General features: G+C 38.9%; 1 protein-coding gene across 5 annotated transcripts in view; it reads right to left on the bottom strand.

Annotated features, from left to right (window-relative positions):
- The window catches only part of LOC145492311 (fibroblast growth factor receptor 1-like), a 73,625-nt gene that overhangs the window by 51,615 nt on the left and 6,380 nt on the right, over positions 1-15,630 (bottom strand). The window contains exons 5-17 of one of the 5 annotated variants that reach the window (XR_014049975.1): positions 15,547-15,630; positions 14,675-14,719; positions 14,354-14,479; positions 14,236-14,260; positions 13,298-13,506; positions 12,612-12,722; positions 12,030-12,220; positions 8,449-8,571; positions 8,162-8,235; positions 7,815-7,855; positions 5,487-5,583; positions 5,276-5,378; positions 3,268-4,446 (exon numbers count right to left, since the gene is read on the bottom strand). The exon at positions 15,547-15,630 is cut by the window's right edge and continues 192 nt beyond it. Coding sequence is in view for 1 of the 5 variants with exons in the window: in XM_081471736.1 (XP_081327862.1) it covers positions 4,381-4,446; positions 5,276-5,378; positions 5,487-5,583; positions 7,815-7,855; positions 8,162-8,235; positions 8,449-8,571; positions 12,030-12,220; positions 12,612-12,722; positions 13,298-13,506; positions 14,236-14,260; positions 14,354-14,479; positions 14,675-14,719; positions 15,547-15,630 (1,295 nt within the window). In the remaining 4 variants the exon portion in view is untranslated. Of the gene's footprint in view, positions 1-2,955; positions 4,447-5,275; positions 5,379-5,486; positions 5,584-6,077; positions 7,856-8,161; positions 8,236-8,448; positions 8,572-12,029; positions 12,221-12,611; positions 12,723-13,297; positions 13,507-14,235; positions 14,261-14,353; positions 14,480-14,674; positions 14,720-15,546 lie in introns of those variants that run through there. The other 4 variants (XR_014049976.1, XM_081471736.1, XR_014049977.1 and 1 more) reach the window with 4 other exon arrangements.

Raw genomic sequence — 15,630 nt, 5'->3', positions numbered from 1 at the left:
TATTTTCTTTTATTTGAGCTACGATAAGCCTTGTGGAAAGCTAGCTCTAGGACAGAATTGTATCAAGATTATCAGTGACAAGTCAAATTCTGTGGCTATATTTTTGCGAATCCAGACAGATATTGAAATTGAAAGTCACGTAAGGGCCGCTTTTTTGCTGAAATAAAGAAATAAATGACCAGTGTGAGTGTTTTCCCTGCTCTTGTCGTAATGATTGGCTACTTTAACCCACAGTAAATTAGACATAGTGAGGTCATTTAGGTGAAATCGCAGGGGTTAAACATATCTAAATTAGCGCCGCAAGTCAAATGATCAATTTAACCTTTAATTCTAATTCAGCTTTGTTTAGCTCGTTGGACTCATTTGCAGTGACCTCAACGGCTTGTACAAGCATATTGTGGCTTCTTTTAAGAATACACGAGGCAGACAGCGTTCTCAGGACGACACGTCCATATTTATGAACAGTATCTGACCGATTTTCCAAAAACACTCACCCGTTCCCAGGTGTTCAAGCCACCAGGATTCGGTGCAGTCGTCAACGTCCAGTTACGTCATTAGAATACCTTGGGTTTAAGGCCTATATTTATTATATGGCCCCGTTGTTAGGCAAGACGAACCGAACACTGTGCTTTGATTGGCTACCCAAACTGACAAGATGGCGCTATCTTGCTTCCTCGGGATTACTCGCTGTTTCGCGAAAATAGTGTTCTTTTTCCATGTAAGTAAATGATTTGAACCCAGGAGTATCAGTAGTTCGTATAGTGTGATCGTCCGGGTGAGTGTAGTTCTGAAAAGAACTGTTGTTGGTCATCATCAGAGTCAAGTAAATAGTGTTTGTCAGTCGATGATCGAAAAGACCAGACTTATAACATCATCGACTGACAAACACTATTCACTTGACTCTGAAGATGACTTCCGCACAGGTTGTCGTAACGTCAGTCACCAACAACAGTTCTTTTCAGAACTACACCCACCGTACCCGGACGATCACACTACGCGCCCATTGTTACTGCGCATCCCTACTGCGCACGGAATTCATGTTGCAACGTCACGTCACGTCATACATCGAGTACGCGCGCAAAGGGAGAAATACAGTAAAAATCCGCGAGTAAGAATCTACATTTTTTGGCAAAAGTCTGGCAAAACAGGTCCTTGTATTTTGGGTTAGTTTATTTCATAAATTGCAAATTTTGGTGGTTTAAGACCTAGATAATTGTGTCCTTCTCCAATGTTGAAAATTTGACAACATTCGGTTAAAACTCAGTGGCGATATCGTGTGCGAGATATTGATGATCCGTCTATTTGGTCATTTTGAGAAATAAGGCTTTAAAATTTTACTTCGGTCTCCGAGAGCCCAAATTAGCCCTGTGAGCTGGGGGGGGGGAGGTTAGGGGCAGGGGGAGGGCTATATTTAAAGATTTTACATAAATGTTTCATTGAACACCCGAACACACACCAGTCATAGAAATGTTAACCGAGTATAAGGAGCGTATAAGATGGTAGAAGAAACAATGTTCAGGACCATGATGCAAAATTCTCATAACTACACATAATTAAAGCGTTTGTGTAAAGTATCATTAAAATGTACTGAATTGAATCCATTTTGTGAGTACTTTTAGACTGTAAACAATGGTTGCTATGGGTGTTGCTATGTTGAAATATAGCTAGAAGTGTTCAGATTTCTTAATTTAAACGTAAGTCCAGGAGTAATTAGAGGAAAATCGTTTCAAAATACGATTTACAAATGGACAGGGATGTTGAATCTTCGTGTTCCAAAAAAATGGTTTTTTGGAGAAAAATTTATATCTGAGAGTTTAAGACCCCCTTAAGTATACATGTACAGTATTTATTCACAACTGTATTATGATAAGCCTGGCACAACTGGTTACAGAATGTATATGTTGTGTTGCCTCGATAACAAGAGTTCATTATTTAACTGTAATCCACATATAAGAACCTGCTTGGTCTTGCTTGGCTAAACAGGTTCTTATATTTTGGGGTTTTAAAATGGGCAATTTCTGCCAGCAGTTTCTCAAACCACTACGTCCTTACACGCAGGTTTTTAATGAGTATGGGGCTTGGTACCGGGCGCGTTCTACGTTTTTAAGTTACACCTGCAATTTACTCTCTAAAATGGTCAGTGATCTCCTCCTTTCTTTTCATAGATCACTTCCTTTACGTGAGAAGTGCAAACTTTTCACTTATGTCCAGGATTGAACGCAGTTTCAGATTTTACAAATTTTACGATTTTCCTTTGAGTTTCAAATTTAACAAATTTTGCGATTTTTCGTTAAACTCTGCAAGATTTACAAAAATTCGCTGCCTCAACGATTTTTCCGCACATTGCTGCGAAATTTACAAGCTTATGCTAATCCACCCGTAAGCACCGGCTTGCGGATTTTACAAAATTTACAAAATTTGCGTTTTTTGTCAACTCATTGCGAAATTTGCGATTTTTCACACTGCTTTGTAATGCTAATTCCACTTACTAGTGCCGGCATGCGTTAACTTCTATAAGATTTACAAAAATTCGCTGCCTCAACGATTTTTGAGGGTTGTCCAATACACACAAACGGAATCCAATGGAATGGCACTCAGTCCATTGGTAATCCGTTGGTGAAATGTCTCCACATGGGGATTTATAAAGACTTAGAATATTTCCGACGGCTTCAGGTTGAGTAAGGGTCCATTCTACTCGTCTATTGGTACCAATGGTACGATTGGTACCAATGGAATTGCACTTAATCGATTGGTGTTCCATTGGTGAAATGCATCTCATCATAAAGTCGTAGAATATTTTCAATTGTTTCCGGCTGAGCAGGGGTGCATTCTACTCTTCCACTGGTACCAATGGTACGATTGGTACCAATGGAATAGCACTCAATCCATTGGCATTCCATTGGTGAAGCGCATGTCATTATAAAGACTTAAAACATTCCCGATGGCTTCACGCTGAGTAGGGGCCCATTGGTACCAATGGTACGATTGGTGCCAATGGAATTGCACTTATTTGATTGGTGTTCCATTGGTGAAATGCATCTTATTATAAAGACTTAGAATATTTCCGATAGCTTCAGGCTGAGTAGGGGTGCATTCTACTCGTCCATTGGTACCAATGGTACGATTGATACCAATGGAATTACACTTATTCGATTGGTGTTCCATTGGTGAAATGCATCTCATTATAAAGACGTAGAATATGTTTTATATATTCTTCGTTCTTAGGGCGTGCGAGCCAAAACACACGCTAAATACAATGCCCTACACACAATATGTATATTCTTCGTTCTTAAAGCGTGCGAGCCCAAACACACGCTAAATACAATTTGTATTCGTCGTTCTTAAAGCGTGCGAGCCCAAACACACACTAAATACAATGTATATTCTTCGTTATTAAAGCGAGCCCAAACACACGCTAAATACAATGCCCTACATACAATATAAGAAAGAAATGGCCGCGCGAAATCCTCGCCTCCAGAATTTGACAATTATTGCAAATTTCGCAGTTTTCGTAACTGCGTTTAATCTTGGACATTGCTCAAACTTTTTGCCTTTTCTGCTTTCTTGTGACCGAAGTTTGCTTCGAATGTTGACGGGTAAGACTGATATGTGTTCATTTTCTATTCTGTTCCTATTCTACCTCAAAGAACGACATCGGCTTCTAAAGTATGCTTACCTGATCTAGATTTCATCAATGTAGCTTCTTTTATTGCTGATAGTCGTACGCTAAGGTCATCTTAAAATGACAAAACCTAACCAGCCCGGTAAACTGCATTATTTGTTTCTAATAACTTTTTAGCAAAAGTTAATCATTATCTCACTGCATGGCAAGTTGTAAAAAAATCTGTTGTGGGAACATTTTGGGCGCGAACGTCCGTTCCACCCACCGCCACTTTCGGCCCTATGCTTTGGATACCATTAACAAAAATTCTAGAGAGAATAATTTAGAGTTTTACTTTTCTTTCCAATGTGACTATCAATTTGTTAACAACTGTTCACACATTATAGAGTGTAATTTGTTAACGGTTGGTGTTGGCGATGATTAACTATCTGTTAGAAAACTAGGTTTTAAAACGAGCATATAGATGCAGTAATAATTAAAGTGAATAAAAAATGATTATGATATCTGAACGTCAGTTTCTTTCTCTGTTAAAATTGTTACATTATGAATTCTGAGTGTTTTCCGCCTCGTAAAAATAGTAACAGGAAGCCAGCAATAATCACAGCATACACTCAGTGGCGGGTTTAACAAGCAATGTAGAATTTTAGTCTTTCTTGTAATTTTAATTCATTTGACAACTCTTTTTCTTCCACCAGTAATGTTTACTAGTAAAACCATTTGCTTCATGGTGGCCGATAGTGGCCTCTGTTTCCATTTATCTAATCTTCCGAGCAGCCGCTGGGCAGAACATTTTCGTATAACAACTGCACCAGGTTGACATATTCCTAACAAACAAAAATAACCAAAGAAATATCAATAAAATATACGGCGAGAAAACAAACTTTGTTATTCTTAATACAAGATTTAAGGTGTGGCATTCTACAGTATGTAAGGCGGGTACAATCTGGACTGGAGAAGATAGCAAAACGCGAGGAATAAGACAGTTGTCGCTCTTCTTTTCCCTGTATTTTCTTCCCCTCCTGCTACGTATTTACCTACAAATGGCGTGGAAAAGAAATCAGTCAAACAACGCCAAAACACAATAGCAACCATTAAGCGCCAAGACCATGATACTACTCATGCGAATAACTAACTATACAACTCATCTTTTCTCTTCCTGTTACTATCAAAAAATTTATCACTCCCCTTTTTAAATAGAGGGAAAAAAAACTCGTCAAGAATAATCTAGTCTCTTGTTAAAAGACCTCACGGAAAATTTCTTTATCAAACCAGTCAGGTAACCATGCAGGGCTAATGGCTATCATGAAGCAAACAGTTCTTCACATGGCTCTGAAAATCCTGAAAATATAACTACCGCATGTGGCAGCTTTATCTTTACATGGACGATTGCTGAATGACGTTCAACTGGACTGGAATATAATTGTTTTCTTCGCTATATTAATAACGGGGCGTTAACGACCACTTCGTGATAACAGCCAAGTTGTTTTGGCACTATGAAATGCTCAGTAAGTCATTTTCTCTAAATAAGCGACCGTCATGTTACTGCAAAATGAATGTTGTGGCCTGTTACATTAGTGGCTCAGATCAGTGTGATCTGATGAGAGATCGTAATTACATGTTCGAACAGTGAGCCGTTTATCCCTTAATTCTAACCTGTTCTTCGTCCCTGATCATGTCTTGAAACATGGAGCGCAGAACCTCAAAGCTTGGTCTTTCGGAAGGGTTGTTCTTCCAGCAATTTGTCATAATGTTGTATCTATTTTGAATTGGAGATGTTGTCAATTAAACCTATTGGACCTCTCTCTCTCTCTCTCTCTCTCTCTCTTAGTGTAGCCAGTTCTACTGGGCACAAGCATACACTTACAGTTTTGGGCTGACAAATTTTGGACATGCCATCCGGTAATCTTCCTTTAACAAAGCGGGAATCTCTCTCATGGACACACCAGGGAAAGGCTCACCACCTGATCAAAGAAGAAGAATTTTTTCAGAGAAGGGTTTATTAATTTAGTAGAAGCATCTGCATCACCCAGTGTAAAAACGAGATGTGTGTTTGTGTTATTATGACATTTGAACGACATAGCTACTTTCCTGTTGGTTCTTAAAGTGCACCTAACCCCAAAAATTTTTTCGCTAAAACGAATCTAGACTTTATTTGAAGCATTTGGGCGAAGAAATTTTTGAATTTGGTTGAATCCTCCATTTTCTATGCCCTTCAAAGTCGCGCTTGATGTGTTTCACGACCGCGTTTTAGGGAGCCTGGGGCGGCGGTACCTGATGACGTCTACCCAGGAACCAAACACAATAGCGCCTCAGTCAGCTCTCTGTATTTGCTCGAGAAAATGGAAACAAAACTAATCGTTCCAATATATTTTGGGACTAAGACATCCAAGTTTTGTTTCAGAATCATTTGTTTTTCGTCACTGGAGTCAGGGTTAGGTTTCGATTCGGAAGACACCGAAATAAACTTCGATCGAGCACGTTCGGCAACTGTGAACTCACTGCTTAGAGCTTTGAGAACAATTTGCAATATTTCAAGCGACGACGGGGAAGACTTCTTTGCGGACGAGCTGCCTGTATATTAAGAATGGAAAGCTAGATACGAAGGAGCGGTCAAACGAAAAGAAGGGAAGAAAACTCAAGGACTGCTTTGGATGGTAATTTCGTCACCTAAACACAAGACTCCCACGCGTGTTTATAACCTGTTTACATTTGTCCGTAGCGAGAACGTATTTTGTCAAGGTATGGTGGTTCTATTAAATCCAGTTTGTGTTTTATTTTCTGGAATGCTTCATGTTTATAAGAGCGACGTAAGTGTTGCAGTCTTCGAGACTTGATGATCTCCAAAACACTGACTTCGATCGATTGAAAATCGTAGAATTGTTTGGACCTGTATTTTTGAAGCTACGGGAAGCAAGGCGGAAGGAAACATTTCATACAATTACCGATTTCACATTACCACACGTTTTAAGTCGTAACTCCGAATAACCAGTGTAAATCTTTTTCAAAGTTTGCAATGAAATTCGTCGGATAAGCGAAAAGGATGTGTTCCCTAAGCGGTCCGCGGGTAATGTTAAACGGTCATATTTTCGACACTAATGTATAGAATGTTTGTCGCACTACTGATTTCCAAACCTTCGAAAAACTCTGTGAGTAGAACAATTTTGTTATCATATAATTCTAAAGGATTAATCTTCGACTTTAATCTTAAATCGCAAGAAAAATAAGTGCTGGTTGGCGGCGTATGGGGGGTTGCGACCTATTTACACATCAGTATATTTGGTCGTAACGTCCTCTTGATTGATCACACAACTTTGCCGGCTATGTTATAAATACTGCGGGACTGGAAGATATAGGTTGTCGATAGTATTTCGACAAATTGCTGATTGGCTTTGAGCAGAAAATTTTGAAAATAGCGTTTGAAAGTCTGCGGAACAAATTCCAGTGAGAGTTCTTCAATGGTTCTCACAGACTCAGTTCGCTTGTTTCGGTTGGACAAAATCAACCATCGTTATGTCTTTATTGTACCATTGACCGATCATCGCTAGTAAATTGTACAGTATATCTTTTTTTAGATCTGGGATATTGCTGCGACAGCCGATAGCACTTCTGGAAGGCATTTCTGCGCACTTTTCGAATGTGTATTGCACCATCCTGAAGGAAATGAGAGGACGTGAGTTATTCGATCTTCCTGGGTAGACGTCACAACAGCCGCTGGACCCATTCTCCTCAAACTCGGTCGTGAAACAAAATGGCGGTGTTTTGGGGCCATTTTCGCGATTTCGTCGGGGCACAGAAAATCGAGGATTTAACCGAATCCAAAAATTTTTTCGCAGAAGTATTTCAAATAACATGTAGATTCGTTTTAGCGAAAAAAAAAATTGGGTGGTTAGGTGCACTTTAAGGAACTTAGAGCTCCCTGCTGTAGTTTTCGCTGTGATTTCTAGCCGGTTAAATCATGAGGGAAATTTTTACCGCTTCACCAGCGACTTTAAAAGAAAAACTTACAGTCTTAAAACACAATAAAATCTATCCAGATATTGTGTTGGCTGACGTCGCAATATAGCGCTACTGAGAGTTATCAGAAGGTTTATAGCTAATGTATGAAAGTAAAATTCATGAATCCGTCTTCCACTTGTTGGTTTTTGAATTCCTCTATTCGTACATCAGAGGTTCTACATGAATTCTCGCTTACCCACAGTGAAGATTTCATACAGCACCACGCCAAAGCTCCACCTTAAAAAATATGAAATTAAACTTTGTGAATATGAATGAAGAAAGGTGTTACTTCTGTTTGGATTACTGCGTGCTAGGAAACGTTTGTGACATCATGTTTATTGGCTTGGTGTCAAGATTACTCTGTTGACACTTAATTATTATCCTAGTCTTCATAAATCCAAAGCATGTAACACTCCTGCTTTGAACAAAGGCACATATTATCTATGCATGTTTTAGTAAATGTTTTTGAGTTGTTTTGAGTATTGTCTTGCTGTTGAAACACGTAAATTAAAAGAAATGACGGGAAGAAAAGAGACTTCTTACACATCACTGGCAGTAGTGTATGCGCCACTGCCAAACAAAGCCTCAGGTGCAGTCCATTTTACTGGCAGACGTCCCTAGAATAAGATTACAAAGTCATCAACGACATTCGCTGTTCAAGAGGAACTTGACGTGATACAAATAGATGTTAAATACTAGCTAATACCCGATCAAGTTAACAAATATGGTGGTATCACATGATTGAATAATGCTACTGTGAACCTTTTGCAGCATGTTTCTTTTTTAATTAAATCGGAGAGTAAAGTTAATAGATGCTGACGAGAATCCACCTCATGGGTTCGCACATAGATGTCTTCTCCTTGTACATCTCTGGCCATGCCAAAGTCGGTGATCTTGCACATTTCTTCATCACCTACCAATACGTTCCTAGCGGCCAGATCGCGATGGATGATCTGAATAACAAGCAAAAAAAGACTCGGTATATCCTCAGTTAGATCTCCTAACAGAGTCAGCAAGAGGCAAACTCCAATCAAGAGTTGAAGGTTGAGGAAAAGACAATTAACCGTATCATAAAGGCTTTTGTTCTTGGGCCATCGTAGTTTAACGAGGAATAAAACACAAATAGCGGTGATAAACATATTAAACTTACGCATTTTAATAACTTGACGTTTCGTATGCTACGCAACATACATTTTCAAAAGTGGAATAAAGACCGTTACAATTTTTTGAAAACTATATATGAAATGTAAATAAGGGGTCTGGAAACGAGATTAAGAAACATCTGTTTCTTAACAGTAAAACAATAAAAGCCTAAGCTTATTAATGAAGTATCAGCTTCTCACTGCGGACGTTTACATTAAGAGCCGGCTTGAGTTCTTGGATGAACAAAGTTTCTTTAATTTTACAATGATAATCTGTTTTACCAGAGGCTAGAATATCAAAATGATCCCACTTGATGTTGTGACCTGTGGCTTTTATATGGTCGGCAGGTCATTCTTAGTGAGAGCCTTGAAATGTTCCGTTTTCCCATCATGAAGCCGTCGTTTTGTTTTGCCTATGTAAAAGTCACTCCAGTCCCAGCAAGCAGCTTTATAAATGACCTTAGATTTCTGTGAACGATTTAGACGGTCCTTGTATTGAAAGAAAGATTTGATTCGGCGAGTGCTTTGAAAAATTATCTTAAGATTGACAAATGAACAGAAATTGTGTACACATGATTTCAGACGCTTAGAGACTTGGTCACTTTGTACACCTAAGTAAGGTAATAAGATGATAATATCTTTCTTCGGAACCGTAGGGACGGGGCTGCTTGGCTTGTTTCTGTTTCTGTTTAGGACGTCGTTAATGTTGTAAGTGATAATACCTAGTGGGTAGCCATTTTGAAGCAGGAGTTTGCGAAGGTCATCAAGGGCAGATTTAAGCAGGAAAGCGGAGGAGCAAATTCGGTAACAGCGATAAGTAAGTGTACGAATGAGATTTATTTTGTACTTGCGTGGAGTGAAGGAATCCCATTTAGTATAAAGGCCAGTAAACGTCTTTTTCCGGTAGATGGATGTGGCAAAAGTGTTGTTTGGGCAGCGTTTGATGAGGATGTCTAAAAAAGGAATTTCATTGTCTTGTTCAAAATCAATAGTAAATTTGATACTCTCGTGACGACTGTTTAAATATCGCAGGAACTCATTAGCAGTGTCTTTGCTGTCAAACGTGGTGAAAGTGTCATCAACGTACCTATACCAGAGTGACGGACGAATTTGACCTTTCGTGACCCATCTTTCTTCAAAGTGATACATGAAAATGTTCGCCAAAACTGGGCCTAACGGTGAACCCATGGCTACTCCATCTATTTGGTCGTAGTATTGGTCATCGAAGAGAAAATGGCTTTTCTTAGTGGCAAATTCTAATAATTTATGCAGAGCATCACGAGGTAATGTCGGAGGATCGGGTAGAGAATACAGTTTTTCAAGACAATCAAGTGGCACATTTGTAAATAGTGAGCAGACATCAAAGGAGCACATTATTCCATTGTCATGTTTGTGTTTTTTTGCCCAGTCTATAAAGCTAAAAGAGTCCTTAACAGTGTGTTGGTTTGTCGAAATCGGCTGAAGTATACGAACAAGGTAAGAAGCAAGGTTGTAGTTGTAGGTGTTAACAGATGAAACTATAGGGCGGAACGGGCAACCGGTTTTATGAACCTTTGGAAGACCATACAGCACACCAGGAGACGATCCACTGGACATGTGGACAGACTTTCTTCTCTAGATTTAGTTGGATTGTGCGTTAATGGTTTGAATTTGGTGCCATCAAAAATTAACTGTTTCATTTTGTTGAGATAAACAGATCTGCTAACAATGACAACGCCATTTCCTTTGTCCGGTTTGGTGATGATGATGCTGTGATCATTGCGTAAATCAAATAGGGCTTTCCACTCGTCCTTACTAAGAATGTTTTTCTGTTTAGAAAAGTCATAGGAATAAATGTAGTTATAGGAAATATTCCTCAGCTGACTTCTGAGTCGATCTTGGTTATCGTTGCTTAATGGAAGTTCCAGTTTAACAAGATCACGATAGAGTAAATCAAAAGAGCATTTGACATCATATTTATCAACGTTTTTAGGAGGCAGGCAGAATCGTAAACCACGTGCTAGAACGTTCTTCTCGGTCTCAGTCAAGACACGATGTGAATAGTTGAAAATGATGTCGTCGTTGTTTAAATTTGACACTTTGGGGATTCCAAATTTACGTTTCAGATTGTTGAATTTCTTTTCAAGCTTGCGCGAATTGTGCTCTTTGATCTTAAAAGCCTTCGTTTCAAAACAAAACGACGGCTTCATGATAGGAAAACGGAACATTTCAAGGCTCTCACTAAGAATGACCCCACATCAGCCATTGCTGACCATATAAAAGCCACAGGTCACAGCATCAAGTGGGATCATTTTGATATTTTAGCTTCTGGTAAAACAGATTATCATTGTAAAATTAAAGAAAATTTGCTCATCCAAGAACTTAAGCCGGCTCTTAATGTAAACGTCCGCAGTGAGAAGCTGATACTTTATTAATAAGCTTAGGCTTTTATTGTTTTACTGTCAAGAAACAGATGTTTCTTAATCTCGTTTCCAGACCCCTTATTTACATTTCATATATAGTTTTCAAAAAAATTGTAACGGCCTTTATTCCACTTTTGAAAATGTATGTTGCGTAGCATACGAAACGTCAAGTTATTAAAATGCGTAAGTTTAATATGTTTATCACCGCTATTTGTGTTTTATTCCTCGTTAGACAATTAACCCTTTGGAGACCAGATTTTCACCAAAAAATACCGTTTTTAACCGTTTAATCAGCTTTTTTTGACTGCCGTGACGCTAAATGGGCCTAAGTTTTGCTTAAAAAGCTATTTTCTACTAAAAAGAGATATTTCCCGGAGATTAAGTACAAAATTGTGCAATATTACAATTCGGTGCATGGGCATATGCCAATTTTTTTTTTTTTTTTTTAGCCATTAGCCATTCTCAATTTTTTTTCTTGCCCCTTTCCTCTCCTTTTCCTCGGCCCTACCTTTTGCGTTGCATATTCTTTCTGGCTGCCTTAAAAGTTGGGTGTTAATTATGGGCAAAGCCTAGAAATGGACCTTGATCAATTATAGGCATAGTGGACCATTTTTGCACCAAAACTGATAATGTTGTTTTTCAATTGGTTACGTCAGAATGTCGTCGATATCCAAAATCGACCGTTGTACGGAAAGGTCCATCCTAGCTCTACTATCTGCTTATCAAGAATATCTGGTGACATTTAAATTGATGACGTCACGAGTGGTACAAAGAGCACGACCATTAATTACGCGTATATGTGTAATTGGGGCTCAAAGGGTTAATTATTTGACTTAAATATATCCGATCTGTAAGACAGTTGAATACCTTTTTCTTTGACAAATAGTCCATTCCATCACTAATCTCCCAAGCGAACTTAAGCAGCTGCTTGGAAGTGAGGCTGGTTCGAGGTTGTACTGATGGATCACTGTAGTAGCTATCACGGACCCCTCGGCTCTTCCTCAGGTATCCGAGGACATCACCATACTGAGCGTACTCAACCACTACCATTAGCCGTGCTAGCAAATTCAATACAACTTTAGTTTACCACATAATAGCCATTCAGCAGAAAAACGCGTTCGTGTAAAAAAGATTAGGTAAGCTATCCAAGAAGTACTCAACCCGGTGCGACTTAGATATACTGGCCTCGAAATCAGATTAAATTCGGAAATAACTGTTTCAAACAAGAAAACAATTCCTAAAGAAAACTCTAGACATTTGATAAGGCTGAAATAGAATGCAAAAGAAAAGAAGGAGTTTTTTCTGCCTAGTTTTAGAATAACCAAAACCAGCTGGCGTTGATTTTTCTCTTTTGTCGTCTTCATTGGCGATGGAAAGAGGAACGGAGAAGGAACAGTCACAATGTAAAATACCAACGATTACACGCAGGAACAATCCTATAAGTCTCACCTTCAGTGGTGACACAGCCATACAGGCATATAACATGAGGATGACGGTCAAGATGTTTGAGAACTGTCATCTCTGACAGCAGATCTCGCTTCTCCTTTTCCGAAGCGTCTCCTGTTCAACATAAACCACGACAGCTATTTGACTAAACGTAATATTTATGAGGGTAATCCCAGTTTCAAATGTAGTTTCATAATAGCATGCCTGATAACTTTATAAAAATCTGAACTTTATGGGCCTGACCACATCAGTTGGCTGCTGGGCTGCATTATATAATAGAGCGTTTTTCACTTGAGTATCGAAACAAATTTGCATTTGTCTTGGCTTTGCATTACTGCGCCAAGCGATTGGCTTGAAAATCTCGCGCCACTTTGTCCTCCAATCAGACGTAAAACCAAAACAAAATCGCAACTTACTTGCACACGTTTTCGGAGCTTCGCGTTCTCTACGTAAATTTATTTGCTTGAAGTTTTGATTGGTTAGTGATTTCTTTGGTTGTGGTTTTGCGACACTCAATTGAAAACTGCTCTAGTGGATAGATAAATGCTTAAGAATCTGTTGCTATTGCCTTCATTACAAACTTGGATCCTTGCTCTCTAAGTCCTTTCACATGAACAGATATCAGCCAATTTTGTTACATTAATGCCTTAGTTATACCAGTTAGAGGGTAAAATAACGAAAAAAATGACCTTGAATGCTCTTTACTGCTACTACAGTCCATCCTGGTTTCCCTGGCAAATCCAGGACCAATCCACGTGATACCACGCCAAAAGCACCACGGCCAATCACCTTCTCTATATTCAGGTTTGCACACGGTATTTCCCATTCAATATCTCCAGAGAGTGATGGATGTAATGTGAGAAAGCTCGCCTCGTTAGAATGCATTTCAAATGATGGGCTGAGAAAAAAATAAGGAATTATCGTGATCACTGCTGTCTAGTTGTTACTATCTTTGTTCACTTTTCTGAAGAAGCTGAAGGATAGTAGAATCAGGTAAAGTTTAATGCTGCAACTGATCCTCGTGAGACGTGTTTTTTTTTTTTATAATAGAAGGTATTCTAGGTGAATATATGATCTTTCATATATTCGCTTGTATTCTTCACCATCTACGGGTATATTACAAACTCACAAAGTGACCAGCTCCCAGATGGCTTGATAGCTCAGTTGGTAGAGCACTGCACCGGTATCGCAAAAGTCATGGGTTCGCATCCCGTTCAGGCCTGAATTTTTTTCAGGCTTTAATTTCACAACTGCTTTTAAATTTTAAAGTTGTGTGCAAAACTGCGATGATCAATCATGTCTTCACATCTTTCTCCTCGGTTCAAATATATGATCTTTCATACATTCACTTGTAGAAGGTATTCCGTGCATGTGCGTAGGTTTTCGGTTTCTTTCAGACTGAACGTCATGTAAATGTTAGAGTTGTTTACTTTATAATATGAATATAGATATCACCAAAAAGGTACACGAATACAGGCCTTTAACTCGATAAACTCGATATTTAAACATATCGAAGAGAGGAGAGTATGGATAGACATATTCTGACTTAAAGTAACCGAGAATCAAACTAATGTTGACTGGTATTGCAGACGTCAAAGACACATGTTTTAATTTCAGAAATACATACGCATGATTTTCTTGGGCATCGTCATCTGAAATGGGAAAATTAAGTTTGCATGAGTCATAACATATCGCAGTAGATATCGCGACAAAGATTGCTGGTCTGCATGTTACTAGTTACTTACTTTTATGGTGATTAATCTGCCTTCTGGATCTCTTGGCTAGGTATCGGTGAATTAAAAATGCACAAATCACGATTACGGTTACAACTGGGATGGTTAGCAGGTACTGGGTGACTGTGTCTTTGGCATCTGTTTACAAAAGAAATACTTTTGGTAATCCTTTTACCCTGAGATTCAATCCAGCTCCCAAACTCGCAATGTTTTTTTACTTGAACTGGACTTGTTAACCATTGTTGACGTCTTCAGTGCATAATCCACATTGTTCATTCATCAAATCTTACATTACTACGTTGCATAAAGGAAAATTGAAAATCTGGCATTCACCTTTCACTTGTGCGGAAGCTGCCATTTTTTCTCTATCTTGTGACCCTGTAAGTTCAATAAAATATTTCTGTAAAGATTGAACACTACTCTAGCTATGATTTGCCATCATGTTTATTGACTTGTACTTAGTATAAACCACAGCGGTATAAAATTGACGCAAACACAGTGAACTCGAAATTATGAGCTCTATCTTCGAGCACATACAAAATACGTCGTAAATCCTGGATCTACAACTATACTGTGACATTACAACACCTAGAACTCGGTTCACAAACAGTTTCTCTTTTCCTTGAAAACGTAAAACTACAACTGACGAGACTGGACTGGCACGCGATGACAGTGAAGCTTAAAACTCACTGAGTGTTACATACAAAACCGAAATGTGAGTGTCAATATGATCAATGTATTTCCATAAGATCGATACGATCGTTTCGATAACTGTAGAAAAAGGGCAGCGATCCTTACGACTACCGATTTCCATATTTTCCATCTCTACGATCGTCGAGCTAAGTCTATATCAGCGACCGCAGTCGCAACGATCGCTACAATCGCTGTAGTATAGAGTGGTTTCCTTATGATCGCAAAGGTCGCCGAACATTTTTGCAGCGATCGCGGCAGTAATTGCGGTAATCGTAGCGATCATGTAGAAATAGCCGTATTGGTTTTAAAAACCGCGCGTCATTTTACCATCCTATCAGAAGTAAAACCAAAAAATCGGGACTAGCTTGGAAACGTTTTTCAGCGCTTTGCTCTAAAGCCATATGCAAACAAAAAATGTGTAAACTACAGTGTATGAAGATGATGAACAACCACAACATTTTTTACGCGATTAACCTGTGAAACAGTTAATAAAAAGTACACCTTTCACTTACCTGTCTCTTGCAAGTCAAATGTTGCCGAATCCCATCCAAGTCGGTTCTTTGCTGTGCACACATAGCTTGTAAAGTCACCATTAC

The sequence above is a fragment of the Orbicella franksi genome, chromosome 7 (genome assembly GCF_964199315.1).
Source record: "Orbicella franksi chromosome 7, jaOrbFran1.1, whole genome shotgun sequence".
NCBI lineage: Eukaryota > Metazoa > Cnidaria > Anthozoa > Scleractinia > Merulinidae > Orbicella > Orbicella franksi.
The sequence above is the reverse complement of the archived record's forward strand: the minus strand, read 5'-3'. Positions and strand labels throughout refer to the sequence as shown.